Raw genomic sequence first — 20,217 nt, forward strand, 5'->3', positions numbered from 1 at the left:
CAGGAGTTCAAGACCAGCCTGGGCAATATGGTGAAATCCCACCTCTATAAAAAAAAAAAAAAAGCAAAAAAATCAGCCAGGTATGGTGGTGCATGTCTGTAGTCCCAGCTACTCTGGAGGTTGAGGTAGGAGGATCATCCAAGCCTAGCAGGTCAAGGCTGCAGTGAGCCAAGCCAAGATTGCACCACTGCACTCCAGCCTGGGTGACAGAATGACACCACGTCTCAAGAAAAAAAAAAAAAAAAAGATGACCTCTTAGGTTATGATAAACCACTAACTCATAAGGTATAAAATTCTAGAAAAAAGTCAAACCGATTAATTTCCACTGAAAGCTTATTGCCCAGGGACAGAGTCTAGTGGATAGAAAAACACAGCACAAATAAAAGAAGCCAACAAATCTTGGCCATTCTATAGCATAATCAATATTCTTGATAGAACGCAATGAAACAAAATCAGACATCAAAAAAATAGTCAGAGGTTTTAAATTCAGGATAACCACCAGATGTCACTAGAGTACCAATAGTTTTGCTTCTGAGCCCTTTAATTCCCCTTTAGGATTCCTTGATCCATTACAGCTAACCTGGAACTGAGTTACCCAGTGTAGCACATTCATAGGTCGGAAATGAAGGTTCCAGAATGAGCAACGTCCTTCTTAAATAGTTAGAGATCAGCAGAACTGTGGCTTACCCCAAGTTTCTTTCTTCTCTCCCATGTTTCTTTGCACTATGCCACAGCTAGGGTGACCAAATTTCCCTAATAATCCTTCCATCTTACTATTATGTGCAAATAGCAGCCAACTCTTGGAGGGAGATAGCAAAGAAACTTAATGGCATGCACATCCTCTGTCCTCAGACTGTGCTGTGCAGTAAACTTCTTTCTACCTCCAGTTAGAGAAGGAGCCCAAAGTCCCTGGAGGAGATGCTAAGGAGGGATAATTTAAGTTTTGAAAGAAGATCTATTAGAAGCACACTGTAGATTAAGGAGTGTGCCAGCCCATTAGGGTCACAGGAGGCTGATGAGAGTCCTTAAAAGAAAGGGAGAAGTGGACATCTGTTGCTTTTACATGCTCAGCATTGATCCCCCCTTGAGCATCTCAATTTTCCTTCAGGGCATCACCCTTCCCCTACTTCTCAGCTGCACGGTTTCAGCAAGACTGACTCTGCAGTAATTTCAGGGCTGGGAAAATGAGCAAGACATGGCCATGGTGACTAATTCAGGGATGGCAGATCTGTCCAGAGTCGTAGTTAGTCACTCTAGCAAGCAGAGAGCAAAAAGTGATTTAGTAAAGCTCTCAGATGGACCAGAGTGAGATTTCCAACCTCAAGATTGTTCCAGCAAAGCCTAACTGCTGCTTCCACTGGATCAGAACCCGGAGTGAAAGCTGTTGATGTTGAGGAGCAAACATCAGAGGCTCAGCAGTTGTTTTCCCTAAAGTCAGATGCCGTCACTGGTCACTGAAAAATGGATCTTCCATGCTGCCTGCTTCCTCGCATGGCTCTTTTCCAGATTGAAGCCACATGTGGGTCTTACTGGCAGAGTCTGTCACATGACTGTATCTTGGCTGCAAGGGAGGCCTGGACAGACAGTGTCCAGCTGTTCCCTTGGATAGGTAAGCATCCCCCTGCCCCCTAAATAGGAAGGTATTTGAGAACACTAAGTTGCCCAAAACCGTGATGAATGTCCACAGAAAATAAGCACAAACTCCAAGCTGAGCTGACAAGAGCCAATCCTGGCATCTGGCTGCCATCCTTAGAAAAGTAGAATTTTCTTTCCTCTGGGGTTATTCGTATGGTTAGAATATAAACCTGGATCTTCTGGCAGACATCTTGGCCATGACATAAGAATCTGCCTAGGAATTAGGTCAACACAGAAGAAAGCAGAGTCTAGAGATGGAGAAAGAAACAATCCTGATGAAATTATTTAAGTTCCCTGTTGCAGCTGTCCTCAAAGTTAGAAACCCCTGGACTTTTTTCAATGCCATGAACTAATAAACTCCTTTTTCTCTTCTTACACTGTCTTTAGTTGGCTTTCTGTTACTTGCAACCAAGAGTCTTGACTAAAGGCTTTATGTGCCTTTAGCTAGTTTCATAGTTCCATTCCACTATGACTGGGTTGGCAGAGGCTACTCCAGCTCTAAGTGGCAGGAGAAGTCCATGTGTGATGTCTTTCATAACACATCACTTACAGGGAAAAATCTAAGACCAACAGCCTGGTCGCCATGCTAGGCCCTGGAGGATCTGGACCCAACAGCTGCCCTAGTTCGCCTAGTAGTAGAAGAACCTACCCTAGCTCTTCGACTACTACTAGTACTAGTTTTATTACCTAGTTCTACTAGTACTAGCAGTATTAACTATAGTAGTAGTAGAACTAGTACTAACAGTAGTTAAAGACCTAGCATAGGTTCTCTTACTCCAACCAACCCAACAACACCAAACTGCTGGCGGCTATTGAACATATTGCTTCAGGCTTTCCTGACCTTACTAATGCTGATCCCTGAGCCTAGGATGCTCTTAACCAGTCATCCTATCCCTCTCTCACCTCCTCACATACATATATTCTTCTCTGTTTGGAAGATTTTGATTCAACTCTCAAACCGAAACTTGGACCGCACCTCCTCCCCTTTTGTGACAACCTAGATACATGGGAGGATCACACAACTTAAAAGTGGCAGCAAAGGAGCCCCAAGAGCAAACTGTGGAGAGGATCTAAGACTAGGTAAGGAGCAAGTCCTAGCAATAGCAAAAGTGCATTTCAGTCCCACATTTAAAATGCTTTTGTGCCAAAATTTAATAGGAAGCACTATGTAGTAGAAGTTAATTTTATTTTTTTCTACTGGCAAGAATAAATAAAAATAGATTACACTTTTTTTTTTTTTTTTTGAGACAGGGTCTCCCTCTGTTGCCCCTGCTGAAGTACAGTCTTGGCTCACTGCAACCTCTGCCTCTTGGGTTCAAGCAATTCTTAGTGCCTCAGCCTCCTAAGTAGCTGGGACTATAGGCATGCGCCACCATGCCCAGCTAAGTTTTGTATTTTTAGTAGAGTTGGGATTTCACCATGTTGGCCAGGCTGGTCTCAAACTCCTGGCCTCAAGTGATCTGCCCGCCTCAGCCTCCCCACGTGCTGGGATTAGAGGCGTGAGTCACTGCATCTGGTCAGAATAGATCTACTTTCTAATGATCAAAAAAAAAAACCACTGGGTGCAGCGGCTCACGCCTGTAATCCCAGCACTTTGGGAGGCCGAGGCAAGCGGATCACTTGAGGTCAGAAGTTCAAGACCAGCCCGACCAACATGGAGAAACACTGTCTCTACTAAAGATACAAAAATTAGCCAAGTGTGGTGGCGGGCGCCTGTAGTCCCAGCTACTCAGGAGGCTGAGGCAGGAGAATCGCTTAAACCCGGGAGGCAGAGATTGCAGTGAGCCGAGATCATATCTTTGCACTTCACCCTGGGCTACAAGAGCGAAACTCGTCTAAAAAAAAAGAAAAGCAAGCATCACTCACCTTTAACGTACTGGTCCCATTGTTTTCTGTAGTCTGAGTCCATATAGATGTCTGCCAGTAGAGTTGGTGAGCAGTCCTCCAGAACACCAAAGACTTTATACTCATAAAGTCCAGTCTTCTATAAAAACAGAACAGGTAGAAATGTCTATTGGTTCCCAAGTTGAGAGAAAGCTGGATTCCACATCATATGAAAAGCAGCTGATGATGAGGTTCATGCCACCCAAACACTGACCTCCTCTGTGGTCTTGGTGACACAATGGTAAAAAAGCAGGTGCAGGCCCTGCTCTCAGAGATCTTAAATTCAGGTAGGCAGCAGTGCTAGAGATAGCTATAAGTGCCATCCGTGTAATTTAAATAGGGTAAGAAGAGTTGTGTGATAAATGTTACCTTGCAAGGGCAGGGATGGGGAGGACAACTATGTAATCAGGTGATCAGGAAAGGCCTCTATGAGAGTTAACATTTTTCAGAGCATCTTGTTCCAAATGTTAGAAGAAGCCAGCCATAGGAAGATAGGAAAAGCCCGTTCCTGGTAGAAGGAAGGTCCTCAGATTGGTGGGCTGGCATCTTTAAAGAACCTGGGGTCTGGAGAACTCTGGATAAAAGAGAGAATGGCAGGAGCTGAGGTTAGAGAGGTTGTCAGGGCTGGACCCCAAGGACTTTGTAAACCAGGGTAAGAGGTAAAGATTTTATTCTCATTGCTATGGAAAACTAATGGATGGCTTTAAACAGAGGGATGACCAGATCTGATTCATAATTCAGTTTAAGAATGACCCAATCAAATTAATTTTTTAAAGGTGATTCTTGCTACTTGGTAGAAAATAGATCATAAGAGAACAAGGAGATGGGTGAGAAGACCAGTGCAATAGTTCAGATAAGAGATGATGGTGATTTGAACAGGGAAGTAACAACAGTGATGGTGAGGAGTCAGTGATTTAAGGATATATTTTGGAGGTAAAGTAAAAAGGAATTCCTGATAGATCCTGGAGAAAGGGAAAGCAAAGAATCAAGGATAACTTTCATAACCCAAGTTGGGCAGATGGGATTGCCATCTTCTAAGACAGAAAAAAAACTTGGAGAAGAGGTGATTGGTGGGCTTTTGGGGTAATTAAGAGTTCTCTTTTGAATAAGTTGAGTTTAAGATGTTTATTAAGCATCCAAGTAAGGGTGTCACATAGGCAGCTACAGTTCTCGAGAGAGGTTATATTTTAAATAGCCATGTGGCTTAGTGAAACCCAACACATTGTTTTATCAATTCCAAGACAGAATTTTTCAACAACTGCTTCTTTTTGATTCTGTATAAAAGACTGAAAATGAAAAACAAAAGAAATTTGCTTCAAATCATATAAGTTCCTTTTATTTGGAAAAAGGCCTTTCTAGATTCCAAAGTACAAGAGAGTTCCCTTGTTTCCTTGGTAAGCCATATGCTTGTCCATGAGGGTCCTGGCCTAGAGTTGCCGCATCACACATTTCACTCTCTGTACGGTGGCAACTTACAATTCCTGACCCTCAGCTTTGCCTAAAGGCTCTATTATTAAAATTAAAGCAATGGCTATTAGATTAATTTCAACACAAAGGCAAAGAAACAAATGAACAAACATGAACTTTTGGATGAACTCTTGCGTCCATGCGCTAAGGCCGTGTTACTGGTTAATCATTCATGAATGAAGCCCTCTCCGTAAACACTGTGCCATGGACTGAGGGGAAGTCAAGGAATAAACATGCTGAATCTTTCTAGAGATCTAAAGCTTCTAGAGAAGCTTTAAGGGTCTTCTGGCTTGGGTGGTATAACCTAGGGATACATCCCGGTTTAGGAATCTCAGATGTATGTGAAAGTACCTGGCAAAAAATGAATGTAAAACTGAAATTGAATCTATAAGAATCTTCCAGCTCTAAAAGCATGTGATTTTATACCAAGAATTTCCAACCACCAAATATCAAACTAGTCTATCTGAACCCCTTATGTGCCATGCCATGGATGCCCCAGTAGAAGGGCAGACCTCAGGGTCTGATGAGAGATGTCAGGAAGATAAACATCTTCTCTCTCTTGCCCCCTCCCCTCACACACACAAGACAACTTAGTAAGGATTTATACGTACCCACACATTTACACTCATACACACTTGTTTTCATCAGTAGGCTTTGGAAGGGAGACAAATAGCGATTATTCAAGAATACTGAGGCCTTGTTTTCCACACATTCTAAGCAAAAAGAATTCTTATGTGTTAAGATAATGACCTCCCCAACCTTTAAATAAGTTAGCATTGGATATCTGCATAAAACACACTGTTCCCTTGCGCTGGTTCCCTTCTTCTCCTGAATGTAGTTACAACCCATAGTGACTTCCATCCTGTTATATGGCACAGAAAACGAGAACAGAAAGTTCTCCAGGAAGAGAAAAAAGAACAACCATGATTTGCGTGAATACAGAAGAATGAACTATTGTGACAACTTCCTTTAAACATTCCCTTCGAGGCAGAACTGAGCAATGCCAGAGCTCCAGAGGAACCAAATGCTCAATAACACGGCAACACCTTTCCTACTTCATCAATACAATGTCCAAGTGCTGAACAGCCTGGTCCACATTCTTGAATCAAAGGATTTTCTCACCCATTATTTCTTTTTAAAAAGGATCTCAGCAACCACACTCATTTTTACTTCATATTTTAAAACATAAAGTTTTTTATAATTAAAAAGATTATAAAAATGACAAAAAGAATTTTTAAAAAGTGACATGTAACCCCATAATCCAAAAATATCTACTGTTAATATTTGACATATTTCCTTTAAGTAAATAAATACATCTGTACATTATCAAATGGGAATCACATGGTATAAATAGTTTGTATTCTTATTTTTAACTAAATATTATACTGAGGCTATGAAGACTCCATACCTAACTCAATTATTCTCCAAAAAATATTTGTTTCCAAATATTTTTATGAAAAAAAATTTCCAGAATATTCATGTTCGTGTAGAATACTTGGTCCATAATTCTATGTTTTTTTTTTTTAACTACAAATGCTTTCTTAGAGATAAATTTTAGGATAAGTAGATTAACAGTTTAAGGCTCTTTATATTTTTTACAAACCTTGCAGAACGCGTGCACCAAGTGTGTACTCTCACCAGTTCCTCTCACCAGTTCCAAAGGAGCATCTCACCAGCACTGGGCACCATTGTTTATATAAACAATTTGATATGAAAAAGCAAAACATATTTGGCAAAGCTTTCATTGCAACTATAATAAGATCTGATGTGTAAGATCTCTTTAAAATCAGAGATATAAATCATTTGCAATATTGGCTTTATTTTTCCAAGCTTACTAACATTTGAATAAATGACTCCAAAGAAGTTTACTCAAGAGATTCTTGGCTTTTCCTGAAGCTCCTCCAGAAAACCACCTCTAACAGTGGTTCAATTTCCTTATCTAGACTAAAATATAATGGATACTTTTCTAATGCTCCAGTTGTAAGATATTTAGTTTCCTACAATTCAAACAGTAAAAGAGTTATGTTGGTAGTAGAGAATTAGCCAATATCATGTACAGAATACAACTGCCAGAAGAAATATAAGATTTGATGCGGTAAACACTCCTTCTCCTTATTAAGAGAACCCCCGTGGCAATGTAAACAGCCAATAACTTCCCGGGTCTCCTCTGCAGGGAGAGGTAGCCATGTGACCTCTCCCTGTTTTAAATGTGGACATGATGGTTGAACTGCTGCAACTATCCTATGACCAAGAGGCAATCAACATGAGAAATAGAGTGAAAGACTCAGAGAGTTGCTGGCATCACTGAATGCTAAATCAATGACAGCAAACTCTACCAATAGGTAAAACTCTGACCTATTTATTAGGTGAGATAAACATGCCTCTGTTTGTCATTGATTGTCCAATTTTCTATTACTTGTAGCTAAAAACAATCCTAATTGACATAGTGGTCCTTATCAACAATGCTGAATTTTATTTGAACCCTGTCATCCTAGATTACAGTGAAGGTTAAGAAATCCCCCACCTTTTGTTTCATTAAGTTTACTGCGAAGATCCACTACCCTTCCCCATATGACTTAGATTAAGACTCACGGATGCCCCCGTTTACCTATGACAAGGCCAGACACAGACCCTCCAGATTTCCCTTTCTTTGTCTTGTAAATGATTAGCTGAGCTGCCCACCCCCACTGATCAACCAGAACAAAATGCTTGTTAACCCAACTGGTTGAACTTTTCTCCTTCCTCCAGGGCCCTGAACTTTGGCCCATCCTAAACCTCAGCCAGCATACAGTCCCTCCTGAAAACAGGCTGGGCTTAGGGCAAAGTATTCTCTGATCTGCTATCCGATCACACCATCCTTTCATCCCACATCCCCGCATATGGTTCTTTCTAATGTTCTTTGCTCCTCTTTATAAAAGAACAGCTCTGCAACTCCCAAGATGCCTGCAGAGCTTATCGGCAAAGCACTTTTCCTACTGTAATACTTCTTTCCCTAACTCCTTGAAATAATCCATTTGAATACAAGTCTCTCCTTACCAAATCCAGATTTATTTTTAAAAATCTGACATCAAGGTAAAAAAGTAGGCTGACAGAATAGTGCTGGTAAGACTTATGAATATTTACAAGAAATATAATTATACATAAATTCATTAAAACAGTACAGAAGTACATAAATGTTGCTAAAATGCACTGTCAAGGAAGAGATAATGGACACTTTAATGGATATTACATTGAGGTACAACATTTAGTTTTGCACAAATGCATACAAGACCCTACATGCCATGTTATAAAAAGTACTGTCTCCTTTGAATAACTAACTCAGAAAAAATATATATAAATATATATAAATATTATTCTATATAAATGTTATATATAGAATATATATTACATATATTTATATATTATATATTTTATATATAGTACCAGCAGATATATATGTGTATATATATTGCCAGTAGGTATATATATTTTTATATATAATGCCAGTAGGTATATATGTTTTTATATATACCTGCTATAGTACATATAGTGAATACCCGCTGGTATTCACTACATCTTGATCCCAAGAAGAAATCAAGCAGAGGCTTCTACTTGACTGCAGATTGGATTCTGTTTCCCATGATGATTTATTAGCAATACAGCAAAAGTCATGTATTTTGTATTTGAAGGTGTTTTCTAATCCCTTTGACCTGCTACAAATTCTTTCAATAATACTAGTCATTGTTTTTCTAAGCATGGTCCATTTTCCAAAGCTTTATATTCATTCTCTCATGTAACAGCTAAGATAGCCCTGTGATGTAGATACGGAAGTTGGTGTTATCTCTACCTTTACAGAAGGAAATGATGCTTAGAGAGGCCAACTTACTTGCCTAAGTCCTATAGCTAGTAACAGGACAGACAGAAAGAAATGGTGTGTCTTTGCACACTGGTCCCTTCTATTCCCTACAATGTCTCCTTATTTAGCTGTATTTTCTCTGCATGTCATCCCCAAATCATTGTTCCAGACCACAAACTAATGATAAAGATAAAGAAGACCCATCACATAGGATCTTAGAGCAGCAAGGGGTCTTAGCTCAGCTGTGTAATGTGAGTGACTTGCCAAGAGTCAGCTGATGACGCTGTTGGTGGCAAAGCCTGGATGGGAAACCATTCCTTCCCTAAGCCAGTACTCCTGCTCCAGGCCACCCAGAATAGACCTCCCACTGAGATGATCCCAAGTCCCTAAGCCTGGTGTGTTTGCCCAACAGGCCTCCAAAGGGCCAGAAGAAGTATTTTTTTAGATGCTGCTTCTGAAGGGTTCAGAAAAGAACCAGGAGAAAGGCAGGTATAGAGAAAGGATGAATATTATCACTTTCAACAGATGAGGTACTGTGCCAAGTTTTTCCATATACTATTCCAAAGTGCTGTCTCATAAACCAGAAAAGCTAGTCAGAAAAGACAGTGTGGTGGTTATAGCATGGGCTCAGATTCACCGTCTGGGTAGAATCTAAACTCTTCCACTACTAACGTGCAAAATGGGTCTAATAAGTTTCTACTTCATGGAATGATTATGAGGATTAAACTAGATAATCCATCTAAAGTTCTATTATGTGGTGCACATAATAAGTACTTAGTAAATATTAGATATCTTTCCCACTAATAAGGTAGGTTACTATTTCATTAATAAGGTAGGTATGATAATCTCCTTTTTCCAGATTAAAGAACTGGGATTCAGAACTGTAATGTCCATTTTCAGGAAAACCAACATCTACAGTGAACCTGCTCTAAGCCAGGCTGGGCTTAATCATGAATACTTGCAATAATCCTGTGATGTAAGCATCGTTAACTACACTTTATAAGTGAAGAAATGGAGGCTGGAGACAGGGGAATGCATGGCAAGGAAATCTGTTACTGTTGTCACTAATTTTTGAGATGCTATTAGGCTGGCTAACTTGTCGAAACATTAAACTGGTATATTTCTTAGCAATGGTGATTCAAATGCATGAAAAAAAAAAGCTGTGCAATTTGTTTTCAATTATATTTATAAGGTTAAAGTATTCTGAGAAATATTATTGTCAACAGTACACTTATTTGTCCCAAGCAGAATAAACTCTGAAAGAGATGCTATGCATTTACATATGAGATGTGTCTAAATGTCATAATGTTTGCAAATGACACTTGCAATCCCCACACAGGAGTAATCTCCTGTAGATGTCCTGTCACCCAACCAGGCCTGGAGAAAGGCACCACTCATTCCCTCCAATTTATGGTGTTTATCTGAATTTACACCACTAACTACAAGGCGGTCTTGATAAATCACATATTCTCAAATCCTGTGAATGCACTCATGAGTGTGCATTGAGTTCTCTTTGCCTCTCACAGAAGAGCTCATTTCCATTCCTCAGAGGGACAGGAAATCCCCCCAATCTATTTATCTAAAAGCTGTCCAAGTCCATCCACTTTGGGGCAAGTAATAGATTCAGATGGTATGGAAAAATAAGCATTTTTCATCAAAGTAAAGCAGTTCTAATGGCAGAAGTCAAAGCTGCAGCTGCTGCTGGAAGTATGTGCCAAGACTCTACAAAGACAGACAGTTGACTAAATCTGATTTAATATTTAAGACCTCTCTAAGAAAATGTGATAGGTCTAATCCTTCAGGGTTGCACACAGCTGGGTAAAACCATACTGATAGCTGATATTTACTGAGTATTAACTGAAAAGCAGGCACTGATCCAAGTGCTTTTACATGGATAATCCCACTTAATCCAAATCATGATACGAGGTACGGACCATCAGTAAACCCACTTTTCAGACAGGAAAACTGAGGCTTAAAGATGTTCTGCAAAATGTCCAGAAAAGGCACATTTATAGAGACAAGAACCTCCATTCAGCATTGCCCCCGATTCACCTGCTGGTTCACTCCAGATGTTGGTATGGTATTATGTCCAAGCATTCAGAATGCCTATACCCTTCCCTACAAGTCACCTCTCTTCTCAAGGGATTCCCAAGGCTGAATGAAATATCAGTGTTTTGTTTTATTAACAGCCACCTCCTGTAATCGCCATAAAGCAATCTGGTGAAAGACAGAGTGAGAGCATAAAGCTTGGCTTATACCTGGAGACAGAAGGGAGCCATCTTACTCCTTCCTCTCCCCTCCTTCCACCAAATCTGAACCTTGAGACCAGCATTCTCGCATGGCCTCATACCCACAGGCTTATCCTAAGAGAGAAGCGAGGAGAGGGAAAAACTGAGGCTCTAACTTATCTACCCAGTTGCACACTCAAGGGAGACAGAAAAGAAGGAGCTGGCCTTGGTCTATGGTGGGAAGTAGAATGCCACAGATGGGTGTCCTGGAGACATGGTGGCTCTGCCCACAAGTACATTTCAGCTCCATAAGTGACCAGTGCTCAAGAATGATTCTATCAATCACGCTGGTAATCAGAAGGATGAGAGAAAGGAGCAGAACAGTTTTACAATCCTGAAGTAAAGGGGCTCATGATGCTAATCGGATTATTATCCCACCTGGGGAAATAGGAGTAGGGATTTCACATCTATAGAGTGAAATCTGTTCTCCTGCGAGTTGGATCTGTGTTTCTCTCTAAAGGTCAAACTTTCTCTCAGCCCAGCCTGCCCAAATGCAGTTTTTCCAGTCATGCTGGCCTTTGAGAATTTTAGTAGGTCAAGAGCACAGGAAAGAACAGTCCCTGGGAAAGTACTGTCTGCTCCTCACCAAACTCTTTGATTAGAAGCCCTATTCAAGGACAAAAACACAATTTAGGCTGTCCCTTCTCACAGTGCCAGACATTTAGATTTAAAAACGTAATAAGTCAAGCCATCAGCCAGAGCTTTTCAGTCCAACATTTATTTTGTCTAAATTGAAGCTGTGAGCCTCTGTGCACTGGTTTCACACTCTATGGGCAGTGGTTAATGGCATGGTAACGAAGCCCAAAGCTCCTGCAAGGCCTGACTTGCAGATCACTGGAAGAGCTTTTCTAAGTGACCCATGGCCCTTCTCTCAGGGGAACTTCTCAGCACTGCTCAGGGGACCACGTTTACTCCCAACTGGCCACTAACTTAAACATCACGGAGAGGGAGCCCTAAAATGGATGTTGCTTTTGTCTTAAGACATTTTTTGGTCTCACTTTCACCTTTCAATTTCCATTGCATCTCATTTCTAGGGTATTCTCCTGCCTCTGACTTTAGCTCTCAATGTCAGAACTGCCTCAGCACCATGCTAGACGCTCCCCATCCACCAGTGGTTCTCGAAGTGTGGTTCCTGGACCAGTAGCCTCAGCATCACTCAGCAGCTGGTTAGAAATATAATGCATAAAAAAAGAAGAGTATCTATCTATCTATACACATACATATATGAACATAAAACATATTCATTGATGAGAACGTGGATCACATTCATTGATGTGATTAGAATATATATACACACACACATATATATACGTGTGTATATATTCATATATACTGTATGTGTGTGTATATATATACACGTATAGTATTTTCCACATATATATATACATATGTGTGTGTGTGTGTGTATCTCAGTTTCCTCATTTGCAAAACCAGGATACTACTTACCTTTCAGAGTTGTTGAGACGATTGAATGAAATGATACATGGCAGAATGGTTCTCAAACTTCAGAGTGTATTAGAATCTCAAACTTGAGCGTGCATTGAATGTGCATTAGAATATATATACACATGTGTATATACACACACATGCTTGTGTGTGTGTGTATATACACATGTGTATATATATTCTAATGCACACTCAATGCATGCTTTTGTGTGTGTACATACATATATATCCAAGTGCACACTCAATGCATGCTCAAGTTTGAGATTCTAATACACACTCAAGTTTGAGAACCATTCTGCCATGTTATCATTTGTTCAATCCTCTCAACAACCCTGAAAGGTAAGTGTTATCCAGGTTTTGCAAATGAGGAAACTGAGATTTCAAAATGAAAAAGTAACTGATCAATATCATCTGGCCAGTAAGTGGGGCTTGGCCCTTGGCCACTCTTCAATCTCATATCCAATCCAGTCCTGTGGGCCTCCTGGCTCCTCCTGGAAAACGAGGAAAGCTCAGCCTGGCTGAGGGACTAGAACCCAGTGTTCCCTCTATCTCAGTGGCTTAAAAGCCAGCATGCTCATATGAATCTCCTGAGAAGCCTCTATATATATACATACACATATATATACATATATATATACACATTCGTAACACACACACACACACGTGTATAAAACAGTTTTATTATGAAAGATTTCAAACATACACAAAAATGGAGAGGACAAAATAACCCCTATGTGAAGGAGGAGCCTATCAAAAGGACCACCCAAGCCCCACCCTAGACCAGTTAAACCTGAATCCCTAAGGTAGGGCTTGGTATTGTTTGTAAAGCTCTCTTGAGTGATTCCAATGTGCTTGAACTTTGAGAAACACTCTCAGATTCATTTCTCCTCCAGATACGTGCATTATTCAAATCGGCCAAATGTTACCTCCACAGAGGGCCTTTCTGGACTCCCTTATCTGAAACACATCACATCACCCCTGGCTACCCTGCCATGCCATCTCTCTATCCCTTTCTCTCACTTTATTTTCTTTATAGCATTTTCTTTAAAGCACTTCATAGGATTTTCCACTGGACATTTCATCATATACTATGGGCTTATTCTCATCAATGAATATGATCCATGTTCAAGAAGCTCATTCATTGAAGCAGCAGCACCATGTTCCTTCTTCACCACTTATCCCCAGGGTCTGTGAAGACAGTAGCACATGGGAAGCAGTTGATGAATATGTCCCAAAAGCATAAATGAATGATAGAGGAAGAGAGCTGAGACTCTTACACAGGACTATCTGACTCCAAAATCCATGCTTTTCCCACAATACCCATGGCAGCCCTGGTCTAGTTTTGCTTTAGCCTCCGGCAACAGAATGTAGTTCTTGCCTGGAAGCAAGTTGTGTATTTGGTACTGAGTTTTTCATAGTAGACTATTCATGTTAGTTATTAGTTATGAGGTCTTATGTGGCTCACTCAACAACTCTGGATCTTATTTCTATTTGTAAAGTAAGCCCGTTCTTGCCTATCTTCCACATCTGTTTAGAAGGATAAATGAAAACTTATATGACAGCGTTTAAAATTTGCAGCATCAAATAAAGTTATTATCATTACAACATGGAGAAGAAATAAGAGAGGAAGGAAATAGAGTAGGCAAAGAAAGAAGAAGTAGAGGAAAAAGATGATGCTGTTGGACAGCATGGCTTGGAAGAAACTTTCCAGTCCAGAATTTTGTGATTTAAGAGAAAGATAGAAAACAAAAAAAATTATCAAAAGTTGTACATCAAAATTGCCCACTTGTCCAAGGACAGGATTCAGAATCATTTGTGTCTACTAAAAAAAAGGACACAATTCTATTATTTTTCTTTTAAAATAAAATTTGCTATGTTGAAATCTCTTTCAAGAGCCTCTACTCTTGTTTCAGTCTTTTAAAAACACATAACAGTAACTTTGTTACAGCGTCATTTAAATCATGGTCACAATTTTCTTTTTCCCGATCCTTGTTTCAAATCCTGTTCAAGAGCCCCAAGAAGCCACATAGCTTTGGCCTTAGGTTGGCCACCTCTATGCTAAGTGTGGGAAGCAAAGCAAAGGGTCATCACAACCAGCTTGTACCACACAGTGGCAAGCATGCTATGCACAATCGGGTCCTTAAAGGACCATCAGTCCAACTGACGCCCATAACTTCATAACTAAGCCACTAGAATCTTCAGGGGAGCAACTCTATCTTAGATCCATTTCCATAGATGGAAATCTGACCCATTGCAGATCCTCAATAAAGGCTGAATGAAGTACATAAACAAATGGTCTCTGGTCTCCTTTCTGAATACAGTACTTGTGATATTATGAGCTATATATATAAAATATATACATATACATACATATGTATATGTGTGTATATAAATATATAATTTACATATGTGTGTATACATATGTGTGGGGACGTGTGTGTATTGGACATAGAGTATACACACACACCCACATACATACTCCAGTACGGTACATCCAATACACACACACACACACACACACACACATATAGGTTTCTATCCACTGCTCCTGGTTCATATCTCTCATAGCTCTCATTACAGTCTTTTGTATGTTGGTGCACTTTAGGCCTCAGGAGTTGAGCCAAGAGTTGCAAGACCTTCATTCCAGGGAGGGTCCTGCCCCATACCCTGGAAGAAGGAATGTTGCATGGAGAGGCCAGAAGAATCTGGACAGGCCTTCTTGGGTTTCCCCAATCAGTCTATTAATATGAGCTCAGACCCTTTCTGTCCAGTCACATTTCAACACTGTTGTCCATGCTTCAATCATGCCTAGCCAATGAAGTTTCCATAAAGGACCCAAGAGGACAGGGTTCAGAGAGTTTCTGGATAGCTGAACTCATAGAGGTTCCTGGAGGGTGACGCATCCAAGGAGGGCATGGAAGTTCCAAGACCCTTCCTCCATACCTCGTCTTATGCAACTGTATCCTTTGTAATATCCTTTATAATAAACCAGTAAATGTAAGCAAGTGTTTCCCTGAGTTCTGTCAGCCTCTCTAGTAAATTAATTGAATCCAAGGAGGGGGTCTTGGGATCCCCTATTTACAGATCAGAAGCACAGGTAAAACAACCTGGGGCTTTCAACTGGCATTACAAGTGGCAGGGAAGAGGGGGTTAATCTTGTGGGACTGGGACCTCAACCTATGGGATCTGACACTATTTCCAGGTAGGTAGTGTCAACACTGAACAGGAGGACACCTAGCTGATGTCCACTGCAAAACTGACTGCTTACTTGGTGTTTGGGGAGAAATCCTCAGACATTTGGTCACAGGAGCCTTCTGTGCTTCTGTGTTGTTGGTGATGTTGAGATAATGCAAAAAACACAGTTTGAGTCTTTTCTCCAACACAGTACTGTACTTCCAATAATGAGGACTCACCCTCCTAAAATGGTCCATCCCACATGCGGGAAGCTTTATTAGAAAAAGAGCGTGTGTGGCTTGGGGAAAGAGTAGGGGCTTCATGGGCAGATGGACTTGGATCTAAATCCCAGTTTTATTCACCACTTCTTAGCCATGTACTTTGTATATGCCACTGACTTTCCCTGGACCTCAACTGCCTCGTCTGTATACAGGGAAGATGGCACAGTGGCCTGGGCTGGCTAGAGGAGAAGATGTCAGGTCTATGGACAAGTAATGGGAGAGAATGATGGAAATGTGAGTTGAGACCAAATTAGTTCAGTGTACCCACCAGGCAGCATTTGCCTTCTGTTTGGAGAGGCAATGCAGGAGCATGTTGAAGGCACAGGACTGGAGGCAGACAGCTGGGTTTGGATCCTAGCTGGAATCTTGAGCAACCAACTTAACCTTTCTATGCATTCATTTATATATAGGTAAAAAGGTGATCATCATAGTACCTTATCGTAGGGTTGATGCAAGGATTGAGTAAATCAATACTTCCAAAACACTTAGCACCTGAATTATAAGAAATCATGCAATAAATGTTAGCTATTACAGTGATGATTATTATTTCTGCAATCAATAGGCTGCTGAAAAGGTAGTGATAAGGTCACTGCTTCTCAGATGTTTGATTGCAGTGGAAGGTGTAGGATAGACAGGAGCAGAGAGGTGGTAGGCCAGAAACTAGTTAAGAGGTCACTGCAATTCTAAGTGAGAGGTGCTGAGTACCCAAAGTGGCAAAGATAAGGGAAAGAAAATGGGAGGAAATAAGCCAGATGCTAGATACGTCTGAGCAGTTGAATCAACAAAACTTGGCCAAAGCCTTGATGTGGCTGGTAAGAAAAATGGAATAGCAGAGAAGATAAAAGAATTTTGCTTGGCTGGGTGTGATGGCTCATCCCTGTAATCCCAGCACTTCGGGAGGCTGAGGGCTGAGGCAGGAGGATTGCTTGAGCCCAGGAGTTCAAGACCAACCTGGGCAACATAGCAAGGCCTCAGCTCTAAAAAATAAAAATTAAAAGAAAGACTTTGTCTGAAAATGTATCAATTTTCAAACTAAGGTACCTTTTAAAGTTACCCTAAGAAATTAATTCTGCCTGTTCTAGACCGTGAGCTTCTTGATCATATTGTTAAACCCAATGGTCCTAGTACACAGCAAGCATTCAGAGTTTGTCGAGTGAGTAATCCATCAAGATATAACATCTGTATACAGAAAAAAAGTAAATATGGCAGCTTAGCCACTTGCAGTATCTGCTGTGTTCTGGATTATGAAAAGGCCAGCCCTACTAATTTGTAAGTATTCAAAGTAGCATGTTTCACAGTCCCACTAACTGGAGAGGGACGGACTGCATCCAAAGCAAATATACATGTATTTAGACAGGAAATTTCTTCATAATACCTATATTCTCCATTTATTTAGAGTACAGTTTCTTGACCTTGGCAATATTACAATTTGGGACTGGATAATTCTTCCCCGGGAGAGGTATGGGGTCACTATTCTGTGCATTGTAGAGTTATTTACAGCTATCAAATTTTTACACATATCTGACAGATTGGATTTGAACTCCCTAACAACCCTGCAATGAGGCAGGCAGAGTTTTCATTCCTGTTTAACAGGTGAGCAACTTCTAAATATTGCAAACGTTTGTTTTCTGTTTTAAAATATAAAAATACTATATTTGATGTAAACAAAAATGCAATTGCCTAAAAAGGCAACCACATGTTTGACATTCACAAGATCATGAACCCTCCAATCCCACCTCTGCTATTCACTTATCTGGGCCATTTCAGGAGTGACTTCACCCTTGAGGCCTGTTGCTTTCACCTATGAAACTTGGGGTTTAACCAGGTGAGCATGAGGTATCCTCCGAACTCTAACACTATAATACCCTGGTCCTGTATTAGGAAACTTCAGTTTCACCCACATTACCTGCAGGCGACTTTTAACCTACTTGCCATGCTGCGACTATTACACAAAGCAACTGATGAAAGCCTTGGAGGACAGGCCTCAGGGGCAATGCCTTCCACCTGGATGGCTACCTGGTTCCAAAGACTTCAACAACCAATCCCATTCCTCCTACATCTTTACTCCTTCTGCCTGAAGCTTGGGACTCAACTTATTAAGAGCAACTTGGAAGGAAGGCGCAACAACCAAAAGAAACGAGTCACTAAAATAGTAGGGCCCTTCTCGGCAACCCCCGACACTCACTACCCTGCACATCCAGTCCTTGAAAAGTTCTGTTTCTTTTCCTCCTATATCCAAGCCCTAAGATACCGCCCCTCCCCCACCCCAGCCCCCCATATGCCACTGGCACGCATTGGAGAGTGAGGATCAACGTCCCTTGCAGACGTGTGCACGGGCCTAGGAACCAGCTGACCCACGTTTCAACTGTCATTAACTTCTAACTACATGCCCCGTCGGGCCTGATCTGAGGCTGAACTCCTATGACCTTCCAGCTCCCCTGGATCTGCACGGCAGTCACTTGGAGGCACCGCCCCTGCGCTAGCTCCAGAGCTTGAGACAGGGTCCGGGCGGAGCTCCTTCCTGAGCCGGAGAAGACCCGCCCCTGTCCCTTCCGTGACTGCCGCCCCGCACTCCCGGCGGGGAGGTCGACCCCGGCGCATTCTAGGCCCCGCGGTCCTCCAGCGGGTTGGCCGCTACCTTGTCCAGCAGCCGGTAGATGCTGATGCCCGAGGTCTCCACTAGGAGCTGCCAGTCGGCCCCGGCCAGAGCGGGCTGCTGAAGCTCGGCGCAGGCCTCCCAGAACTGCTCCTCCGAGAAGCCTCCCGCGGCCAGCTCCATCCTTCCGCACTCCGGGCTCCTCCGCCTGGAGAGCAGGCCGCGGACACCCTTGGTGTGGGCCTCGGGGCGGGGTGTCCCGGCTGCTCCGACTGCCCCAGCGTCATTGGCAGGAAACTGAGGAGGAGGCGGGGCCTAGATTGGAGGAGCGGCCTGAGGGTGGGGCTCTAGAGGGGCGGGCCTAGAAAAGCGGGTGGGGCTGAGCAAGGAGTGAGGAGGATAGACAGGAAGTAAAAGGAGAAAAATTGGACTTGATGTGGGGAAGGAAGGAAGAGCTAGAGAAGTGAGGAGGCTTCCAGAGGGAAAGGAAAAGGAAAAGGAAGGGAGACAGTGATGTCACCTCAAAAACAGCTCCTCAGTAGCCCATCCCATACTCCCTGCTACCCCCATAACCTACAGACCTGTTTGAGTGTCTCTCATTTACCTTTCTGAATAAAGTAGAGAAAGCCTCTTTGGTAGACGTGAGAGGGGAGGTGGGCAGAGTAGAAATGCTGGAAAAATCCTAAGGGGTCAAATGCCAGAAGTGTATTTCAATATAATTTCTCTTCTTTCTGCTATACATTTTAAAACATTATTCTGAGACGAGGTCCATTGGATTCCCCAGAAGACTCTAGGGGTTCATGACACCAAAACAGTTTAGAAACCTAATCCATAATGGATCTACAAGGTTGTTGCCACCCTTGAGGGTAGAAACTGATCTGAAAGGTGTCATACTATCCACCTAGGATTTCTGCAACTTGCATAATGTAGCTCACTGTGCAACTCAAACATCTTCTTGTTCCTTTGAAGTCCCTTGGGTAATACTGTATTTCCCACCAGCAGACTGTACTACCTGACTTTGAATAAAGTAGGTCGTTTAAACATCAAAACGATGTAACAGCCACATGAGTGCCAATACTCTGGAAACTCATGTTTCCTAATTTGTAAAATGGGTCAAGAATTGTGCTACCAGTTACAGCTGAGGAGGTGGTTGGACAAGGAATAATTTTGCACAGTGCCCGTCCAAGTAAATGTTCAATAAAAATTTCTACTTGTTTTGCATTACTATATTGAAATGCTTTTCTTTCCTTACTTGAAAGAAAGTTGATGGCAAAGTCTTCATTTATGCGAATTTCCAATCAGGCAAATGATCACATTTGGCAGCTTGCTTAGTTAGACACAGCAGAGATAAACAATTGCTTTCCTCAAGTCAGTCCTGGTTCTGTTTTGTTTTATAGGTGTGGAAAGAGGGATGTGAAATTTTCCTACACTAAAAGCACAAAAGTTTGGACTAGACATACTTTCCCACTGTTTTATAACGCCTTGTAAATTTTCTATGTATTGTAAATCCATATTTTATTTAAATGGAAATTCATTGCTTGAAAAACCAATTGTGTAAAAACTATTGGCTATGAAGTATTTTCAAGTATCTTCAAGGAATCCATTATAAAG

General features: G+C 41.5%; 1 protein-coding gene across 6 annotated transcripts in view; it reads right to left on the minus strand.

The window, feature by feature from the left end:
* The window catches only part of PCTP (phosphatidylcholine transfer protein), an 87,062-nt gene extending 67,230 nt beyond the window's left edge, over window positions 1-19,832 (minus strand). For 5 of the 6 annotated variants that reach the window (XM_054546235.2, XM_009251592.4, XM_009251590.4 and 2 more), the window contains exons 1-2: window positions 18,649-19,832; window positions 3,502-3,619 (exon numbers count right to left, since the gene is read on the minus strand). In XM_054546235.2, the coding sequence (XP_054402210.1) occupies window positions 3,502-3,619; window positions 18,649-18,789 (259 nt within the window). In that variant the 5' untranslated portion in view covers window positions 18,790-19,832. 6 annotated transcript variants of the gene reach the window in all.
* Window positions 19,833-20,217: the final 385 nt, after the last annotated feature.

This window comes from Pongo abelii, chromosome 19 (genome assembly GCF_028885655.2).
Source record: "Pongo abelii isolate AG06213 chromosome 19, NHGRI_mPonAbe1-v2.0_pri, whole genome shotgun sequence".
NCBI lineage: Eukaryota > Metazoa > Chordata > Mammalia > Primates > Hominidae > Pongo > Pongo abelii.